The sequence below is a fragment of the Eriocheir sinensis genome, chromosome 5 (genome assembly GCF_024679095.1).
Source record: "Eriocheir sinensis breed Jianghai 21 chromosome 5, ASM2467909v1, whole genome shotgun sequence".
In the NCBI taxonomy this organism is placed as follows: Eukaryota; Metazoa; Arthropoda; class Malacostraca; order Decapoda; family Varunidae; genus Eriocheir; species Eriocheir sinensis.
The window spans coordinates 12101468-12120327 of record NC_066513.1 but is presented as its reverse complement, the minus strand read 5'-3'; the positions used below and the strand labels follow the sequence as shown (position 1 = coordinate 12120327).

At 43.2% G+C, this 18860-nt stretch overlaps 1 protein-coding gene across 1 annotated transcript in view; it reads right to left on the bottom strand.

Moving 5' to 3' along the window:
* LOC126984357 (uncharacterized) overlaps positions 1–18860 on the bottom strand; it is a gene marked incomplete in the record, with an annotated part of 141274 nt that overhangs the window by 8700 nt on the left and 113714 nt on the right. The window contains 1 exon segment of the mRNA XM_050837970.1: positions 13188–13354. Within this exon segment, the coding sequence (XP_050693927.1) occupies positions 13188–13354 (167 nt within the window).

Sequence of the window (18860 nt, the reverse complement as noted above, 5' to 3'; positions counted from 1 at the left end):
CTTAATGTCAACTTCAAAAGCATTGTGCTCCCACATGCACAGAATATTTACCAATGTACAATCAAACGTTACAGAAAATATTTGTACAATTCAAAAATTGACTCTTGTCAAAGAATCAAAATGATTCAGAAACTTCGCACCTCATAAGCAATCTAACAAAAAAGCTAATTACATACAGATGAATGGAGGAAAAGTCTGGGTATAACATGGAGAGAAAGGAAGTTAGCATCATGGACTAGAGAATGGACAAAGGTTTAAGATATTCTAAGGACAATCAAGGATGGATTTAGGCAGGTTATATCATACAAATGACTGATAACAATTGAACGATCAAAGAAATCAAGGAACTGTATGTCTTTGAATCTTTGCAGGAACAGTATGAACTACAGAAAGATCAGACATAGAACCAGGCGACAAGATAAAATTAAAATATTTGTCGGAGCAGGATTGTGTATACTAGCATTTAACAGAGAACCAGATATAGAGAAAATTTAGCCCTTTGCTGGAGCAGGATTGAGAACACAACACCAGACAAGAAAAGTAGAATACATTGGGGAGTCAGGGGCTGGGTGGTCAGCATGAGGACCTGGTAATCCTGAAGACCCTGGTTCAAGTCTCACAGCAAGACACTGACAATTTTCACCCATCGCTGAGTGACAGGATGATTACCCAATGATGTCCAGATCTTCAATGGACCCTATCTTCAGAAACTTTGGTCGAGAGGGGCACCGGGAGGCAGCAAGGGCCAAGAAAGTCATACATCACGGCAGCCACTTGAAATAAAATTTGCCTGCACCACTAACAGACTGGGGCCATCCGCCAGGCCCCTCGAGAGAGTCAACTGGCACTGCAGACAATACTTGGTGTAGTGGACTAGTAATAGCTTTTGATGAAAATGATGGTGACCCTTTGGATTTTACATTATATTCTGAAATAACAAACATGGGTGCACAGGATGACTCCATAAGTACACATGAAGACTCAAGGACTCAAGACGTAGAAAAGAGGACTCGGAGTGAGCACATGAGGACTCGGAATGACATGTGAAGAATTGACACCACTGCCAAAAGCACCACAATGCCCTGCAGTGTCTCAGGTCCTCATCTCAATGTATAGAAGTTCAATTAAGAGTTAAAGAGAGAGGAGGGGAATGCCTCTTGAACACTAAAAAGCAAAACAAAGCAAACAAGCAGTTGAACAGAGGAGGTGAGTGCCTCTTGAACACTAAAACAAAGCAAACAAGTAGACAAACAATAATCAAGTGTGTGGTGACGACCCACAATTAAGGAAAAAAAGTTTGCAACTTTACCGCACATTTCCAGAGGATTCCTAAAGAATAATTCAAGTGAAAAAAGCAAAACATTCCAAAAAGCTGTATCTCATAGTTTCTACCAGTTTAGATGCATTATGATAGCAAGGGAAAATTTGAAGACCAAATCATGGTGAAATCAAGGTCTGTTTACGTTTAGGGGATCTTAAGTTTGGGAAAGGCTGCAAAAACATTGAATTTAATACTTCCATGGAGAATGATGTTCTTGATACAATAAACCCCCTATAAGTCAGACCTCTATATTTTGGATACTGGTTAAATCACACTCAGGTTTCTGGACACATCCGTAAAGTGGACCAATATCCGGGCTATACAATGCCTGCCTGGACAGCGTTGGGATGGATGTTGTAACTCAGTTGAAGATCTGGTGTGCAGCAAGGAATCTGGCACGAATCTGGACCACGTCATATCAAAGCAAATTCTACCTGTCTTTCACGTCCTCCCTCAACCCTCATCGGCAATGGCGAGAGGAATTCAGCTGTTTATTGGTTGATTCAATTTTTAGATCAAATAGACTCAGGGAATAGTTAACTTTCGAATCTAATAACAGTTAAGATTTTTGTGCACCAGATACAACTTATAACTTACTCACTCAAAATTAGCTCTCCTGACATGCATGTTGCGTCTCACATTCTCCTGTTCCATGCTCTGCTTACAAGCACCGCCCTCACTGCTGCTACCTCACCCTCACCGCCCCGTTGCACAAGACAGTACTCCAGTGCCATATAAATTGATCTTTATATTGCCCTGCTCTACTCCAGCTCCCTTGTGGTGTCTTAATCTTTTATGCAGGTATTAATCACATTAACTTTTTTTTACTGAAGATGTTTCAGATAAGGGCTCCCCACAATTAGTCTGATTTCTGGAGGGTTTACTCTATATGTATTCATATAGTTATGAAAGTATTGCTTCATAGTTAAGCAGAAAACAAACACATAAATTGGAAAATAGGAAAAGGGAACAAAGTGATGTAATATTTTACAGCAATTTTTTCCAACCCTGTTGGACACAGTGCAAAAGTACTGTAAAGTGCAGTGTATGCAACAGGAAGCACGATGTAACACACACCTTGCTGACTTGATGACCAAGATAAGCACAAAAACAAACACAGGGCTTCATCACGTTTCCCACTGTAGTTTCTCTACCATGCAAGACAAATTAAAGCTCTTGAAAGGAGAAACATAAAGCTGAGGCTAATGGTTGTGAACTGTGAGCTGCACCAAGGCCATCCTAATCTGAAAGCCCAGGTCTGGAGCTACGATGATGTCAGCTTGATGCAGCCTGTGTAGTCAGCATTCACTAGTCTGGGGATGGTGATGCCAATCTGTTGCACCTCTATTTTCACCATTGCTGCTGTTCCTGCTTGTTGTTAATTGAAGTTGTGCCTTACTGTTGGCCCAACCTATTCACAGATCTACAAAGTCATTGGGTATTTGACCCCAAACATTATTATTATACAACCCAAGAGTTCATGGGCTATCCTGTGATGAAATTTGGTGTTCCTGGTGCTGGAATAAGGTCATAATTATAGGGGGAAAAAAAAAAGGTGGGTGCAAACACTATAGCTGCACTTGGCTGCAGTGCTCATCTCTAATCCATTGACCCTTTGAGCCCGTAATGGTAACAACCAGTTATTCTGCGACACGGACCAATATAAAATCTGGGATTGCCACAGTTGACCTTCCCCAGATTTTCCCAGCTACCCATTTAGCAATCAGCCCGAAAGGGAGGATGAAGAACTGGGTGAGTTGCAGGCTGACTGCCCGGGCCAGGATTATTATTATTATTATTATTATTATTATTATTTTTTTACTGTAGGTTTTCTTAACCCCTTCAGCACCGGTACGTACGCATGTACGTGATAGGGGATGCGCTACAATAAACTGTCACGTCCAGGCGTACGTGAAATTTTCTATTGTTTCAAAGGGCAGGTAAATATGGGCAATATAGTGTATTACACTGTGTTTAGGGGGTAGTCCTATAGACTGGAGATACCCTGAAGCTCCGCCCACAATCACTCAAACAAATCAGCGACTGCCACGTCACGAGACATCATGTCATCTCAAGGCTGGCTGGCTCAGGGAGTCAGGGTTGCCATTTGGGACTCAGTGCTTGTCTTGCTTCCATAAGAGATGGACCCCGTACCATTGTTTAGTGATGCTCACGTATCATTGTCCTCCCATGTGGCTCAGTTTACTTGCCCGCGTGAGGCTTTTTGTCATTATTTTGATGAAGAAGTGATTTACAAGCTGTGTTTATGGATGAATTCCTGGACTGCCGAATATTTTGCCACGACCAGGAAAAGAAAGGTGAACAGGTTGATATGGAGAGCTGTGACACAGGATGAAATGTACGTGTTCATTTCCTTGTTGATGGTCATGGGGGTCATGAAATTACCTCAGAGCACGCAGGGGGCGGCGAGCGCGAGCGGCAAACGGGACCGGGTCGGGTAAACGGGAGCGGTGCAGAAGGGGTTAAGGGGCCTCTTGGGCGACCCCGGCCCATTAGTGGCGCAGGGGAGTTTTGTTTATAATGGCTGCCATGCTATATGACTCTTGGAACTCAAACCCGGGTTTGTGGAGTGGTAGCCAGGCAAACTGACTACTAGACCACGGAGGCAGATTGCAGGAGAGGGATTGATTATAATTATTTGTGGATTTTGCAAGTTTATAGGAATTTCTGCCCACAAACCCCTCCTGGGGAGCAACTGTATGCTACAATGAAAGTGGCAGAAGTTGAGGCACTACAGATTCATGCGATTCTAAATTAAACACAAGTAATTCATAGACTATGCAGAGACTGTCTCTATGATGTCACCAAATCCTGTGATTTGTATCAAGACAGCCCAAGCCCAACACACACTCAAAGCATATTCTAAAACAGGCCCTTCCTTTGTTACTAGCAAACAAGGCAATGCAACTAATAATGCTGAGGGGCACCTTTGGGCATAACAGACCATTCCTCAATCACAATGTAGCTGGATTTGAGGCACAATGTCCCATCATACACAGTCACTAGTGATGTTTTCCTGAAAAGTTGTGTAAAACTGACATCTGTGAGACAGAGTCAGGGATTCAACTTGCTCAGATTCTTGGTAGTGATTTTCGCATGTCTGCTTTTATGATCAGCTGAACACCATCATTACTTGTAAGGTTCCCATAAAGTGGGTCTCGTTTCAATGACAATGTGTGGTTCTTGAGAGTGTAGAAGAGCTCACAAGGGTAAACAGGCCGCCTATCATCAGTAGTCCCGTCTTTTCACTGATCCATCATGGCAAGAATATACTCATGCCAGGTCACCTGCTGAGGGGACATGCTGATGCAGAATGCGAATCCTGTGTTCAGTGTGCAACAAGCTGTCAACTCCTTCGGATCATCAGAAGTGGTGATCAACACTGAAATCTGCATTTTTTGGCTCTCAGACGTCTGTTCTGCCTCTTTTCTCTTGGGGTGGCAGACTTGTTACAGAACCTATGGGTAAGGCTGAGCTCCTGATGGCTCATTTCAACCCCAAGCTCAACCCAGATTTTGTGCAGTTTGGTGATCACACACAATGATGCAATCCTGGCTGGTATTGCTACCACTCCAAGGAGGTTTATTTCCTACTGAAAAATCATGACTCACATGGCATGTTTCCCATGTTCCTTAAGAGGATCTACTGCTTTTTGCTTTAGAATGTGTCAATGAAGTTTTGCTGGTTCTAATGAGATTTGGCACATTTATAGGGGATTAACCCTTCTGCTCCGGGTGTCGTCTTGGAAGGACGCGCGTAAAATTTGGCAAAAATCCAGGTGTCCTCTCAGAAGGCATGTGTGTATTTCTACCATTTGAAATGCGCGCGCGGGCTTAGTTTGGTATAAGCCCATGCCCAGCATCCTGGAGCATGTGTTGGCATCGCCAGTCAGTTGGTCACTAGCCACAGTGATGGAAGGACGTGATTTTTCACTTTCAGATGTGTCCGAACGTGTGATTTCATCCGCTATGGGGGATGCCGCTTCCTCACCTCCACCTGCCCAATGCTCCCAGCCCCCCAGTATTTCATTACTTTCCTTATTAAACATCACTAGCTCTTCATATATCTTTTCCACAAATGTTCAACAATCATGGAAACGCTTTCAAAATCCAATTCAAGGACTATTTATTGTTGAAAATAGGGGATAATATTCTTGAAAGCGTAGCCTCCTCTGGCAGCGGTGCAGCTGGTGTTGCAAGAAATACCTCCTCGCAGAAATAAGTCACATATACACGTGTGTGTGTGTGTGTGTGTCCAGAGGCGCCTGATTAGAGGGGGGGGTGTCAGGTCAGGTCATGACCAAAGCCCTGACCTGACTCTCCTTTCTGACCCTCCCTCCCCACACCCTTCTCCTTTCTCCTTGTTTTCATCCTCTCTATCTCACCTTTCATGGGAGGGGCTCATAACCAGAGTGAAGCTAAACACCTCCTCTCGAGTCGGGGACTCGTGTGGTATTGAAGCTGCGCCGAGTTGAACCAAACGCGACAAGGAGGAGGCAGCGGGAATTCAAACGCAGTTAACATGTTAATAAGTCTCTCTCTCTCTCTCTCTCTCTCTCTCTTGCCATAGCCACAATGTTTGGAGAAAAACGTCCAGTGTGATACTACCTTTTAAGGTAGTGTGAGTGATGACGATGGTAAGTAGATGTGACCCGTACATGTCAAAGCAGTGCGAAACTCGGAGTGATAATGCGCGAAAGTCGGGATGGTAAGAATTTAGGACTAACCACGAAACTTGACGATCCCGAAACTCGGATTGCGCGAAACTCGAGAGGGTACAACTAGCAAAGATAATTAATATATTTAATATAGTATAATAAATAAATAATATAGTGCTAAAAACAATGATCGCACACTAGAGCACAAATGTACATGGACATAAGCAAGCGGTGCTCCCTCTGCGAGTGTGCGAAGTGGACTATGGTGGTGTCGCACTGGGTGTTTTCCTCCAACTGTTGGAACTAGGAGCAACCGTGGGCACAGCCAACCGGGAGTGAATTGTTGGTTCGGGAAAACACTCCTGACGTCTCATCTTTGAAGCCACGATCGCATCCACAACGGCTTCTTCCTTTCAATTAACTGTAGTAACAAATCCATAATTTGAGTGACAGCAGCACAAGCCACAACAACCCTTACTTTTGCAAACAGTGCCATGAAAAGAGGACAGAGAGGAGGAGGACCTAAGAAGCGATACAAGGCGTTCATAGGGATATTCGTAAGGTTTTGTTGGTAAGAGAACCAGGTAGGACACGAAGTAACGGGTTTAAACTGGATAAATTCAGATTCAACAGGGACATAGGCAACAATTAGTTTACTAACAGAGTGGTGGATGAGTGGAATAGGCTTAGCAGTCACGTGGTGAGTGCCAATGCAATTGTCACATTAAAAAATAGATTAGATAAATTCATGGACAGCGATATTAGGTGGGGTTAGATACACAGGAGCTTAGGTTCAAAGGAGCTGCCTCGTACAGGCCTACTGGCCTCTTGCAGACTCCTACGTTCTTATGTTCTTAGGTCAAAAGAAGATGATGCGAATACAGGATGACGCACGTCATCTGGAAATATCTGGTGATTAAGAATGACCCCCCCTTTCTTGAGACTGTTCCACCTCCCTCCCGTGATCACCCAAAGCATTCTTTCTTGTCCATACGACTAGATGAACCAACACAATTTCTCATTTTGTCACTCATCAAGGACAACACGCGTTGATTTAGTCAATTACGAGATCTACAGTTCATTAGGAACATTTCCCCAGCTACTTAACGTCACTGTATGCAATGGAATTTCTTAGTGTCCTTTTTCTCTCCAAAATATTGACCAATGGCATTGTTTCACTTTCTCGTTTCTAATGATGATGATGATGTTTTCATACCGGAAAGTTGTTACTTATCCTACAGTGATGCTTTAAAATGGTCTGTGGTGCAACAGTAACCTCGTGAACTCTATTTCTACCCCCACCTGGCAGGGTTACCCATAGGAAGGTCAGGAAATGGTCATTGCCATAGGCCTAAGGAGGTGTGGTGCAGTGTGTTTACCTGTGTCATCAGCCCCGCTGCGGCTTGCACCACAACCCCGATTCTTGCCAAGAATTGGGGGGATTTCTTGGAAATCTGATGCAGCAGAACAAGAAACACAAGAATTTCACAAGATTTAGGTAATTCTTGATTGCCAGATGATGACTTAAAGTTGTAGTTACCTGTTGTGCTTACCACCAACACGGTTGGAGGAAAAGGGACCAGTGTGATACCAGCCTGAGACCCTATTCTCATTGTTTTCTCCTCTGAGAGCTCTTGTCTTGCAGCGAACAATGGGAACCCACGCTCACGTCTTCGACACATACAAACAGGATGCTCATACACCAAGTCACCACTTGTAAACCAAGGCATTTTTAATGATTTTCTTTGGCTCGTAAACTGAGGTATGACTGTATGTTGATTATTACAACAGCCTGGATGAAGTTGTTCAATCCAAAAACTTAAATTAGGTTAAAGCTAAATTTCACCAACTGAGAATCAGACCCCTACAAGCATTATTCATTTCCTATATATCACATATAGGAAATAGGTAAACACACACACACACACATGGTGAGTGCACGGTGGTCAGTGTGCAGGCACAGTGACCTGGAGGACCTGGGTCTAAGTGCTGCCTGCCACTAAAAGTTGACAATTTTCAGTCAGCATCGAGTGGCCTACGCCTACCTGCACGCTGTCCCGAAGACCACCTATTAACTATTTAGTGAAACTAGAGTGAAGCAAAGATGAGTTCTTGGGGGCAGCATGAGCCAAGCAACATGGTGCCAATATAGACACTTGCCTGTGCAACTAACATTAGGCTGGGGCTGAATAGCTGGTTCCATCAAGAAAGTCTACCATTGCTATAGGTCAAACATAAACACACACACACACACACACACGATTACATGAATTAAGATATGTGTCCCATGGGAAAAAGTGACCATGTGATAATAAAGATGGAAACAGAGGAAGGCACTGAGGAGGACGAATCATTTAAAAGAAAAAGGAGAAACTACAGGAAAGCGGACATGGAAAATCTTAAGAAATATTATGAAAAACTAGATTGGGAAAAGTTAGAGAACAAACGAGGTGCAGGAAAAGTATGATATTTTTATGGAGGCATATGAGACAGGGGTCATGAAATATGTCCCATTATATAAACCCAAAGAAAGAGGAAAGAAAGATTGATTTAATGCAAGATGTGCAGATGCAAAAGAAAAAAGAGACAAAGCATGGAAGAGAGTGAAAAGAAATAAGAATCAAAGGAATAAAGAAGATTTTAAGATAGCAAGAAATGAATATGTGAAAATAAGGAGAGAAGAAGAGAAAGGATACGAAAAAGATATTGTTGAAAAGTGCAAGGAAGAACCTAAATTGTTTTATAGATTCATAAATGAAAAAATCAAACCAAAGGAAAAAATAGTAAGACTGAAAGATGGAAATAAGATAATTGAAGGTCTTAAAGACATGACCGAGCTGCTAAACAAGAGGTTTCAGCAAGTTCTTACAAAAGTATCACAATTCAACAAACCACAAGATGACAAGATATATGTTCAAATGGATGAAGTCATAGTAACTAAAGAGGATATATATAAAATAATGGAGGAGCTGGAAGAGAGGAAAGCAATAGGACCGGATGGAGTCTCAGGTTTTATATTGAAAGAATGCAGAAATCAGCTGGTTGGACTAGTATATGATGTCATAAAATGTTCAATATCAACTGGTAAAGTACCAAAGGAGTGGTGGAGGGCTGAGGTGGTCCCTATATATAAAAGCAGGAAAAAGGAAGAACTTCTGAACTACGGACCAGTATCACTGACCAGTATATTTTGTAAAATATGCACGAAAGTGATAAAGAAACAATGGACAAAATTTCAAGAACACAATATAATTACAGAAAAACAGTATGACTTAAGAAAAAGGCATTCATGTGTAACAAACTTACTGAGCTTTTACTCAAAAGTGATGGACATAACACAGGAGAGTGATGGATGGGTAGATTGCATGTATTTGGACCTGAAAAAGGCTTTTGACAAAGTTCCACATACAAGACTACTATGGAAGCTGGAAGATAGAGGAGGATTGAAAGGGAAAATGAAGAACTGGATGGAAAGTGACTTAAGGGGAAGAGAGATAAGAACAGTGGTAAAGGACATGAAATCAGAATGAAAAATTGTAGATAGTGGAGTGCCTCAAAGCAGTATTGGCACCAATACTTTTCCTAGTATATATAAATGATATGCCGGAGAAGGTAAGCAGTTACATGAGCCTGTTTGAAGACGATGTGAAATTGGTGAGACATATAAGAAATAGAAGACTGTGAAATTCTGCAAGAGGACCTAAATAAGATTTAGGACTGGAGTATGAAATGGGAGACAGAGTTCAATGTGAAGAAATGTCATGCAATGAAAATGGGAAAGAGTGAAGGGAGACCAAAATGCACATATAGAATGGGAGATATAGACATATTAAAAGTTCAATTAGATAGAAATCTGGGAGTGACAATACAAGATAATCAACAGTCTGAGAGTCATGTAAATAGGTTATTCAGTGATACATATAGAATGGTAAGAAATATAGGAATAGCATTCCATTACATGTATAATGTTTCCAGAACTGGAGGGATTGTCATATGAAGAAAGGTTAAAGGAAATGGACCTGCTAACATTGGAACAAAGAGAAAGGGGAGACCTAATACAAATTTATAAGTTGTGGAATGGAATGGAAGTAGATAATGAGGAGTTACTACTAAGAGAAGTAAGAAACACCAGCAACACAAGAGGACACAGTAAAAAACTGAGAAAAGGAAGATGCTTGAGACATAAAAAAATATAGCTTCCCGCAAAGAAACATAGAGGTTTGGAACAGACTAAGTGAGGATGTAGTATCAGCAAAGTGTGTGCACAACTTTAAGGAAAAACTGGACAAATACAGATATGGAGACGGGACCACACGAGCGTAAGCCCAGGCCCTGTAAAACAACAACTAGGTACAACTAGGTAAATACAAACTGGTAATAGCTACACTAGTCTGTTTGCTGATGGTGCAAAAGTAATGTAGAGAGGGGTGGAGGAAGAGGACTTAGAAGGTCACAGGGGGACAGACAAATTTAATGATTAGATCTGAGTGGAAATTAGAATTTAACATTGCATGCTACTACATGGATGATGAAGCTGAGAGTGGGAACAATTCAACCAGATTGGAATGTGCAGCAGTGGTGTGGTCTGCATACAAAAAGAAAAATATCAGAAGAAATGAAAGGATTCATAGCAGAAATGATAATGATGCCCAGCTTAAGAGACCTGACACCTGAAGGATTGGGAAGGTTAAGCTTGTTGGCCCTGGAGAGAAGCAGGATCTGATCACAGTGTGCGGGGTGATGAAGGAGATGGAAATGATGACCAGAATGACCTGTTTACATGAGACACTAGAAAAACAAAAGGTTGCAGCAGGATATTTAGGAAGACAAAGTGCATCTACAAACAGCTTTTCCTAGACATGTTGATATCTGGAATGACCTCAAGGAGATAATTTAAGCCAAGCATATTCATTAACCTTGATAATATGCAATATAGAGTCAGGACCCTGCAAACAGATACACTGCTGCACACTTTTATCTTGCAAGCAATAAAGCACCAAAATGGAAGCAGCTAACTTTCTTCTGGCTAAAACAGACAATATATTTATAAAACTTTGTTTGGATATTACTGATGTTCATTTTGTATCTTTGACGAAATTTCTAATATGATATTTTTCCCGTGATCATTTTCTGTGTGTGTGTGTGTGTGTGTGTGTGTGTGTGTGTGTAATTCACCACAGCCTGATCACGAGTTGGACTCGCAATCGCCAGCAAGTACCCTCCCGATATGAGCAAGCTCAGGCTCCTTAGTCAATCTATGGGTACTGCCAGGACCTCACACACCACACACCCCATCCCCCTTGCTCAAAGGAGAACAGCACCCACTCCTAGTTAGCAGAAAGAATCCAGCCTGAGTGGGGCTCGAACTGTTGGCTGTCAGGCCTTGCAGCGCAGCGCTCTAACCAACTGAGCTACCGGAGCAGTGTGTGTGTGTGTGTGTGTGTGTGTGTGTGTGTGTGTGTGTGTTCACCTCTTGGTCTGCTGCGGGTCTCTCTCGAGACAGCCAGCTGCTCCCCTACAGAAGAGCACAGAGCTCGTAGTACCGATCTTTGGGTAGGACTGAGACCACTCACACACAACACACCGCGACAACAAGGTCACAACTCCTTGCCTGACATCGCGTACCTACTCACTGCTAGGTGAACAGGGGCTACACGTGAAAGAAGATAAACCCAACTTATCTTCACCCGGCCGGGAAATTGAACCCCAGTCCTTCTGGTTGTGAGCCAGACACTCTATCCACTGAGCTACTGGGCCGTGTGTGTGTGTGTGTGTGTGTGTGTGTGTGTGACTCACAACAGCCTGATCACTTGTTATTGCCACCCAACACTCTCCTGGAGAGAGATTTGGATCTCGTTAGCCTCTCTTGGTACTGCTGGAATCTCGCACCCTTTCTCCCTTGCTCAAGGGGGGGACAGTAACCACTCCTTGTCTGTAATCTTTCTGCCCAACTAAGGTTCGAACCTCAAGGCAGAGCCTTACGGCCGTGCCATACATCTCCCCCACCACCTTCCTCTTCCTTTACACAGTGTCCCCTTTCTGTTGGGCACTATAATTTGACCTCAACCTCTTCCCTCGCTAGAGGTTCTTGGAGTTGGGTTGGTAGCCTCTGCAAACACCTCTATATTGAAATCTTGATAATTGAAGCATTTTACGTACATTAGTGTGATTATCCCATATAATGTGTTGATATTACATAATGTGACTATACCAAATAAAATGGTTGATTGAATGGTAACTATATAGGTATAATTGCATACATATTACATAGCATGAGTGGTAGGGTTGGCATCCCTGCGCAGCCCGTGTTTCCACCCCTCCACTGCTCTATGCAGTCAGCCCAGGAGTCCACACGTGCCCTCTGCTACCACTTCTCTGCCCCTCGCTACCATCCCGTCAAGTAAGGAGCTGTTAGAAAAGTGATCGAGGCCCATCGGAGCTATACCAAAAGACTACCTGCTTGAGTTAATCAAGCAGGTGTGTTGACATGATACAATCCTAAAGTCTTTAACAACATTTTAAATAATTTATTTAAAAACTTTTGCCAATTCATATTAGATCAAATAAATCATATTATAATTCCTGGATCATTTACTACTATATTAATGAAGTAGTGCAGGACAGATGCATAAAATATGCGAAGGGGCTAATGCAGATGTGCCTATCTCGACCCCTTGCCAGATTCCAATAATTTTGCCCTCCAACTTCTTTCCTTCCCCTCCGGGAAAGGGGTATTATGGTAGGAGAAAATGACCGAAAAGTTTCTACAGTCGAAGATGTTGCCTTATGGTATGGCTGTAGTCCACTGCACCATGGGAATGCTGTGTGTAATTCACCACCACGGCCTGATCACGTGTTGGACTCGTAATCGCCAGCAGGTACCCTCCCAACATGAGCAAGTGCTCTTTATCGTCGTGTGTGTGTGTGTGTGTGTGTGTGTGTGTGTGTGTGTGTAAGTGAGCACATCTATATACAGACATAACCATACTTTATAAAGTCCAGAGCCTTCACTTTGTCTGCTTCAGTAAGAAAGGAGAGATGGACTTTTGTGTGTAATTCCTACAGTCCTTAACATGTGAACGTCTGCTCTGGCCTGGTCGTGCCTTGCCTTGCCTGTTTCCTGCTGACTGGGTAACATGTTTCTTGCTGAAAGTGTTAAGACAAACAGCTGACAGTGGTGAAGCATACCTATCAGAGGCGGCGTGCGGAGTTGCTTGCCTAGTGGAGCTGGTGGAGTTCTGAGAGTCTTCACTGCTGGATTTGTCCTTGCCTGTGCTTGTGAAGCTAGTGGTGGAATCAATGGTGCCGGGCTGAAGCAGGAGGCGTCGACATGCACCGCGGGACACACCAGACTCCTGAAAGAAAGGTACGTGAGTTTCGCAAGAATCAATTTATCTATTCTGGCCAAAAATTATAAAGAATGATTGAGGAACTACATTATCTGAAAGCAGGTCTGGAGATGAATATGAAGAAAATGAAGGCACTGTTCAATTACTGGTTGGTAGGACATATAACTAGTACAGGTAACTCTTGATTTACGCGAGTTTGGTTCACACGTTTTTTAAATAACGCGGGGTCCAAAATTCAAATAAATGTTTAATTTACACATTTTTTTTCACTTATACGTGATATTTTATGGAGTGGCCGCCAGATGTCTCACGCAACTGGACTCACACGGCACCGCGGCCACACAGCTGAGCTCAGTTCTTCCCGCACGCCACTTGAACAACAATACAGTACCCACGCTGCCATGCTAATCAGCAATAGGGGTAGGCAGGTACTGGTACCAGTACTGGTACTAATGGTACCAGCTATGTGGTACAGTACCGGTACCAAACTGCTCGGTACCGGTACCAATACTAGCCAGTCGCTCATGGTGTCCCTCATTTCTTCCTCACCCAAGCGAGGCTGAGACTGAGTGCCTGAGTGGATATCTCGGTGATATGGATATTCTCTCTCTCTCTCTCTCTCTCTCTCTCTCTCTCTCTCTCTCCACTGAATGAAGTGAATATTTATTTTTCGATAGAAACCTACCTCTTGTTTGATATACATTGTTTTTGATTTACGCGACATCTTCAGGGACACAATACTCGTGTAAATCGAGAGTTACCTGTAGCAATGAAACACGAGAATACACATAAAGGATAAAACATATGTCAAAACTCAAGTCCCCAAAAAGGAAATAACCAAAGGATTTCAATGGAGCATATTTTGAGTAACAGTAGTAAGCTGCTGCAACAGAGTACCCTATAGTGCTGCCATTTTTTTTTTCCTGAAAGGCAAGAGAATGGTTAGAAAATGAATCCTAGATATATTTCAGGACAACTCAATTTTCTTCAATGATTTTTCGGAGTAAAGAAATCCCACATTTGGTGTGTCGCATCCCAAAGACTTTCTAGGCATAGTGGCATCAGACTGCAACTTGGGACCTCTACAGCAGCTGCAATGAGGCACACATGTGGCTGAGTGCAGGGCTGGCAGGTATTTGGAGTGCACAGAAGTATGACACAGGTTTCGTGGGTTGTGCATGTGCATGTAATGAGTTATGAGCGGTGAGGGTAGGCAGTGGCCGAACTGGTAGCGTACTGGGCCCACATTCACCGCGTGATGGACGACGCGGGTTCAAATCCCCACGCTACCACTCGGATTTTTCAGTCACCGCTGAGTGGCTTAAAACTACCCACATGCTGTCCTGAAGACCACCCATCAACCCGGACTCTAGAGGAAGCCGTCCAAGCGAATCGAGAATGAGTTCCGGGAGGCAGCACGAGCCAATGCAAGATGGCGCCACTATAAACACTCGCCTGCGCCAGAACGGGCTGGGCCGACCATCAGCCCCCACCTGGAAGAAGCCTTGGGCCGACCATCAGGCCCAACCAGGAAGATGCCTACCGGCAAAAAAAGTAAAATTTCATTTATTGGCAAAAACACATTTTGCTATTTTTGTGGTAAATATTGGATTTTGCAACAGATATGGCAAATATAAGTGTATAACACATACATACACACATTAGTAGGCACTTTGCTCACTCATGAGGTGATATGAGGCAGTAATGAATGGGTTTCAAATCATTCTTCATATTTATGTCACTGCATTTTTTTATGTATAAGTTATGTAACTAATGTGGGTATATTTTACAGGTATGTGGACTATATTATACAACCTGACTTATTTCTGGCAATTTACTTTACTCATGTACTCATGAGGCATTTTATGAAATACTAAATTACGTCTTTGGCCCACCACATGTTCCAGAGTCCTCGTCGTAAAGACGACGACTCACAGTTGCTGATAAGGAGAGAGGGTGACACGCGCTCACCCCCTCACCTTTGGAGGGGGGTGGTGGCCAGTGGGAAGGAGGGGGAAGGTAAAGGGCTTAAAGCTTCCACAATATGTATGAAAAGTTTCCCTGTACAATTCTAGCTTCCATGAATTTTTAGTTGCTGATGTATATATACATCATTGGCACTGGGGGTGACACTTTTCTATGATGTATACATACGTCATTAGCAGCTTGTGGATTGAAAGTGAGTTTATCAAAGATTATTTAACCCTTTCATGGCTAAACGCTCGCAGCGAGCGTTAGGCGTATTTGCTGGTGGTGCTAATCGCTCGCTGCGAGCTCCAGCCGCACTCAAATCTCCCACGTATGAGTGTTCCAACAATATTTCTCACAACACAGCAATGCCAATTGAGTGGGTTCTCCACTAAATTTGGTGGAAAATCATGTCAGCCCAGCAAGGAAAATCTACGGACGAGCAATTGCTGGATGTTGTTGTTCAATATAGCGACATTTTTGCACATATATCACATGACTGATATTTTGCACAAAATATCACATGACTGATATTTTGACCAAATAGTTGTAAATTTTGCAGTTGGCAATACTGCCCTGCTACTGACCTAATTTATGTGCTCATAACTCATTACATGCACATGCACAACCCACGAAACCTGTGTCATACTTCTGTGCACTACAAATACCTGCCAGCCCTGCACTCAGCCACATGTGTGCCTCATTGCAGCTGCTGTAGAGGTTCCAAGTTGCAAAAACAATGTATATCAAACAAGAGGCAGGTTTTTATGATGAGATACAGAGGTTAAAAGAGCGAGCGCTAGCGTCACTTGCTGGTGGTGATAAAAGCTCGCTGCGAGCGCCAGTTGCACTCACAGCAAAAAACACCCCCTGAACGTGCCTGTATGTTCGCAGGAGAGGCTTACATAACTGAATCCTATAGATCTTGGCCTCCTTTTTCCAATGGTGTTTTTGTTTTGTAGCTGTGATGCAGTTTTTGAAATACAGCCGTTAAAAGAGATCCCCTTCCCCCACTGAGGTGCCCGAGCACGCCTGAGGGGATAGTCTCGTTGCGAGCGCTTAGCAAGGAAAGGGTTAACCCTTAGCTGTGCGAAAGCCCGGTCAGGATACCAAAAACGTGTTTTCACAAGTGTTTCCCACCATCAGGTGATGATGTAAATGGCGTCCGTTTGTCTCAGCCAATAAAAGCCAATCACAGCTCTTTAGTACACCTGGCAGCTATGCTGGGAGCGAGAGAATGTGCCAGTGTGGGCCGAGAGTAAAAAATAAGCGGGTTCCTGTAAACTTGCTCCTCTTCTCACACCACCCCCACCTAACACAATGGAGGCAAATTTACTAAAACCTTATAGCATATAGCTAAATAATTGTACTACATGCTGATATTTATGGGTTTTCAGTGAATACCAGCAAATTGGGCAAATAGCCTGCAACTTTGCAATGGCTGGGGGTGTCAAATAAAAAAAAATTTAAGTAAAAATGTATCAGAAAATCCTTTTTTTTTTTTTTTAACATTCTAAAAGGGTTTTTTGATACCTCCACTATTTCTATGAGTGCCTGGGGAAGGGTTAAAAAGCACAAGACCTAAATATGTGACACCTTATTGATTCTGCTCTGGTATTTCATGTTAAGAATTAATTATATATGCTGCATAATAGTGAGCCCCCTGTGAAGCAGTGATGCAAACGGACAAGCAAAAAACTAAGAAAGTCATTAAAAACAAAGGAAAATGTAGAAAACTACAAGAGTCCAACACAAGAGCAGTAAGCAGGAGGCTGAGTCCCACATGGCCCTTGAAAGACAGAGTGAGAGCACCCCAGCCTCTAAGTGGGTGCATCACCCCTTCAGAGTGAGTCCTCCAAGGTCCCTTTACATTGGACTGGCCACCCATAGGTGGCCTCTAATACTTTTATCAAGTTTTTAGAGGCAGGAGCGATGGCCATAGGGCAGCAGAAGAGAAAGGAATGTAAGCGACTGGTGTCTATAAATGTGAATGGTTTAGGTGGTGAGGAAAAGAGGAGAATGTTAGGGAGAGGGGGGAAAGATCTTTGAAACTTTGAGCAGGCAAGGAGGGAGTGTCTGGATAGAGACAGATGGAAGCTCTTCTGCCATGGCCATCCCCTAGTGGGAGCTCTTAGGAGCAGGCGTTGATGAAATGATGATGACGATGATGAACATTGGAGGCCCATTTTTCAATTAATTTGACCCTCCCCAAAACCCTGATTCCCCACAGGTCCCCAGGATTGTCTTGGGAAGTAGTGGGGGCTGGAGTGGCAGAGGGGGAGGTGTACTTCTTGTCAAGAATTACCCTTTAGGGATTATGATTGCTTGAAGATGTATTTCTGGCCCTAGGTGGGCATCTGAAGCTAAAAGTGACCACTCTTTTGGGGTTGGGACTCAGTAGCACAAAATCATAAGAATATAAGCATAACTTTCTTAATTTGAGAAAAACAAAAGACAAAACTATCCCAAAACTACTATAGAGAAACCAGATTGGTGAGATTGCTTTTGTGTTGGGTCCTGCAGATCCTTTCCTTTCCGCCGCTCTGCCACACAGTCCCAACACCTATCTCTTCCTCTCATATGTTACCTGTAGCTAACATATGAGAGGAAGAGATAGGTGTTGGGACTGTGTGGTAGAGAGGCAGGGAGGAAAGGACCCGCGGGACCCAACACATAAGCTATCTCACCAATCTGGTTTCACTATACTATAATGTACAAGTTGTGAGGAGAATTTATGTTGATGGAGAGAACCCACTTCTTAAATGGGAGTGTAGCCTGACTTGCAGTGCAGAATGTGGTCATTGGGAGGTTGATATTTATTTCCTACATAGAGGACTCCCCTTCTGGCTGCCGACCTGAGAGGTGTCTTAATAACTCCTCAAGCCTTTTTCTTCTCAATTTCTGCAACATTCATGGTCTTCATTCTAATTTTCATTCTGTGAAACACCATCTCTCCTCCTCAAAACCTCACCTTCTCTTCCTCACTGAAACACAGGTTTCTGAGGCTACTAACAGCAATCTCTACTCTGTTCCCTCCTACTATCTCTATCCTAAATTTCAATCCAAAGCTGAATGTTGCTCTTGTACCCACGACCTTGACTCTTCAGAATTTTCCACCATCTGGCTAAGACTTCATTGTCATTTTACTGCTAAATACATCTGTGCTGTGTACCTCTCACCTAACTTTACTATGTAAAATTCTTTGACTACTTGAACTCTGAAGTGGAGCACATCTTGACCCACTCTCCCTTTGCTGAAATCTCTATCTTGGGAGATTTCAATGTTCACCACCAGCTTTGGCTTCCATCCTCTTTCACTGACCAGCCTGGTTAACAAGCCTACAACTTTGCTCTCCTCAACGACCTAGAGCAGTTGGTTCAGCACCCTACACATATTCCTGACCGTCTTGGAGACCAGCCCAACATATTAGATCTCTTCCTTACCTCTAACCTTTCTGCTTACTGTCAAACTGTTCTCTCCGTTGGGCTCCTCCGATCATAACCTTATTTCTGTTTCCTGTCCTATCGCTCCTGTACACCCTCTG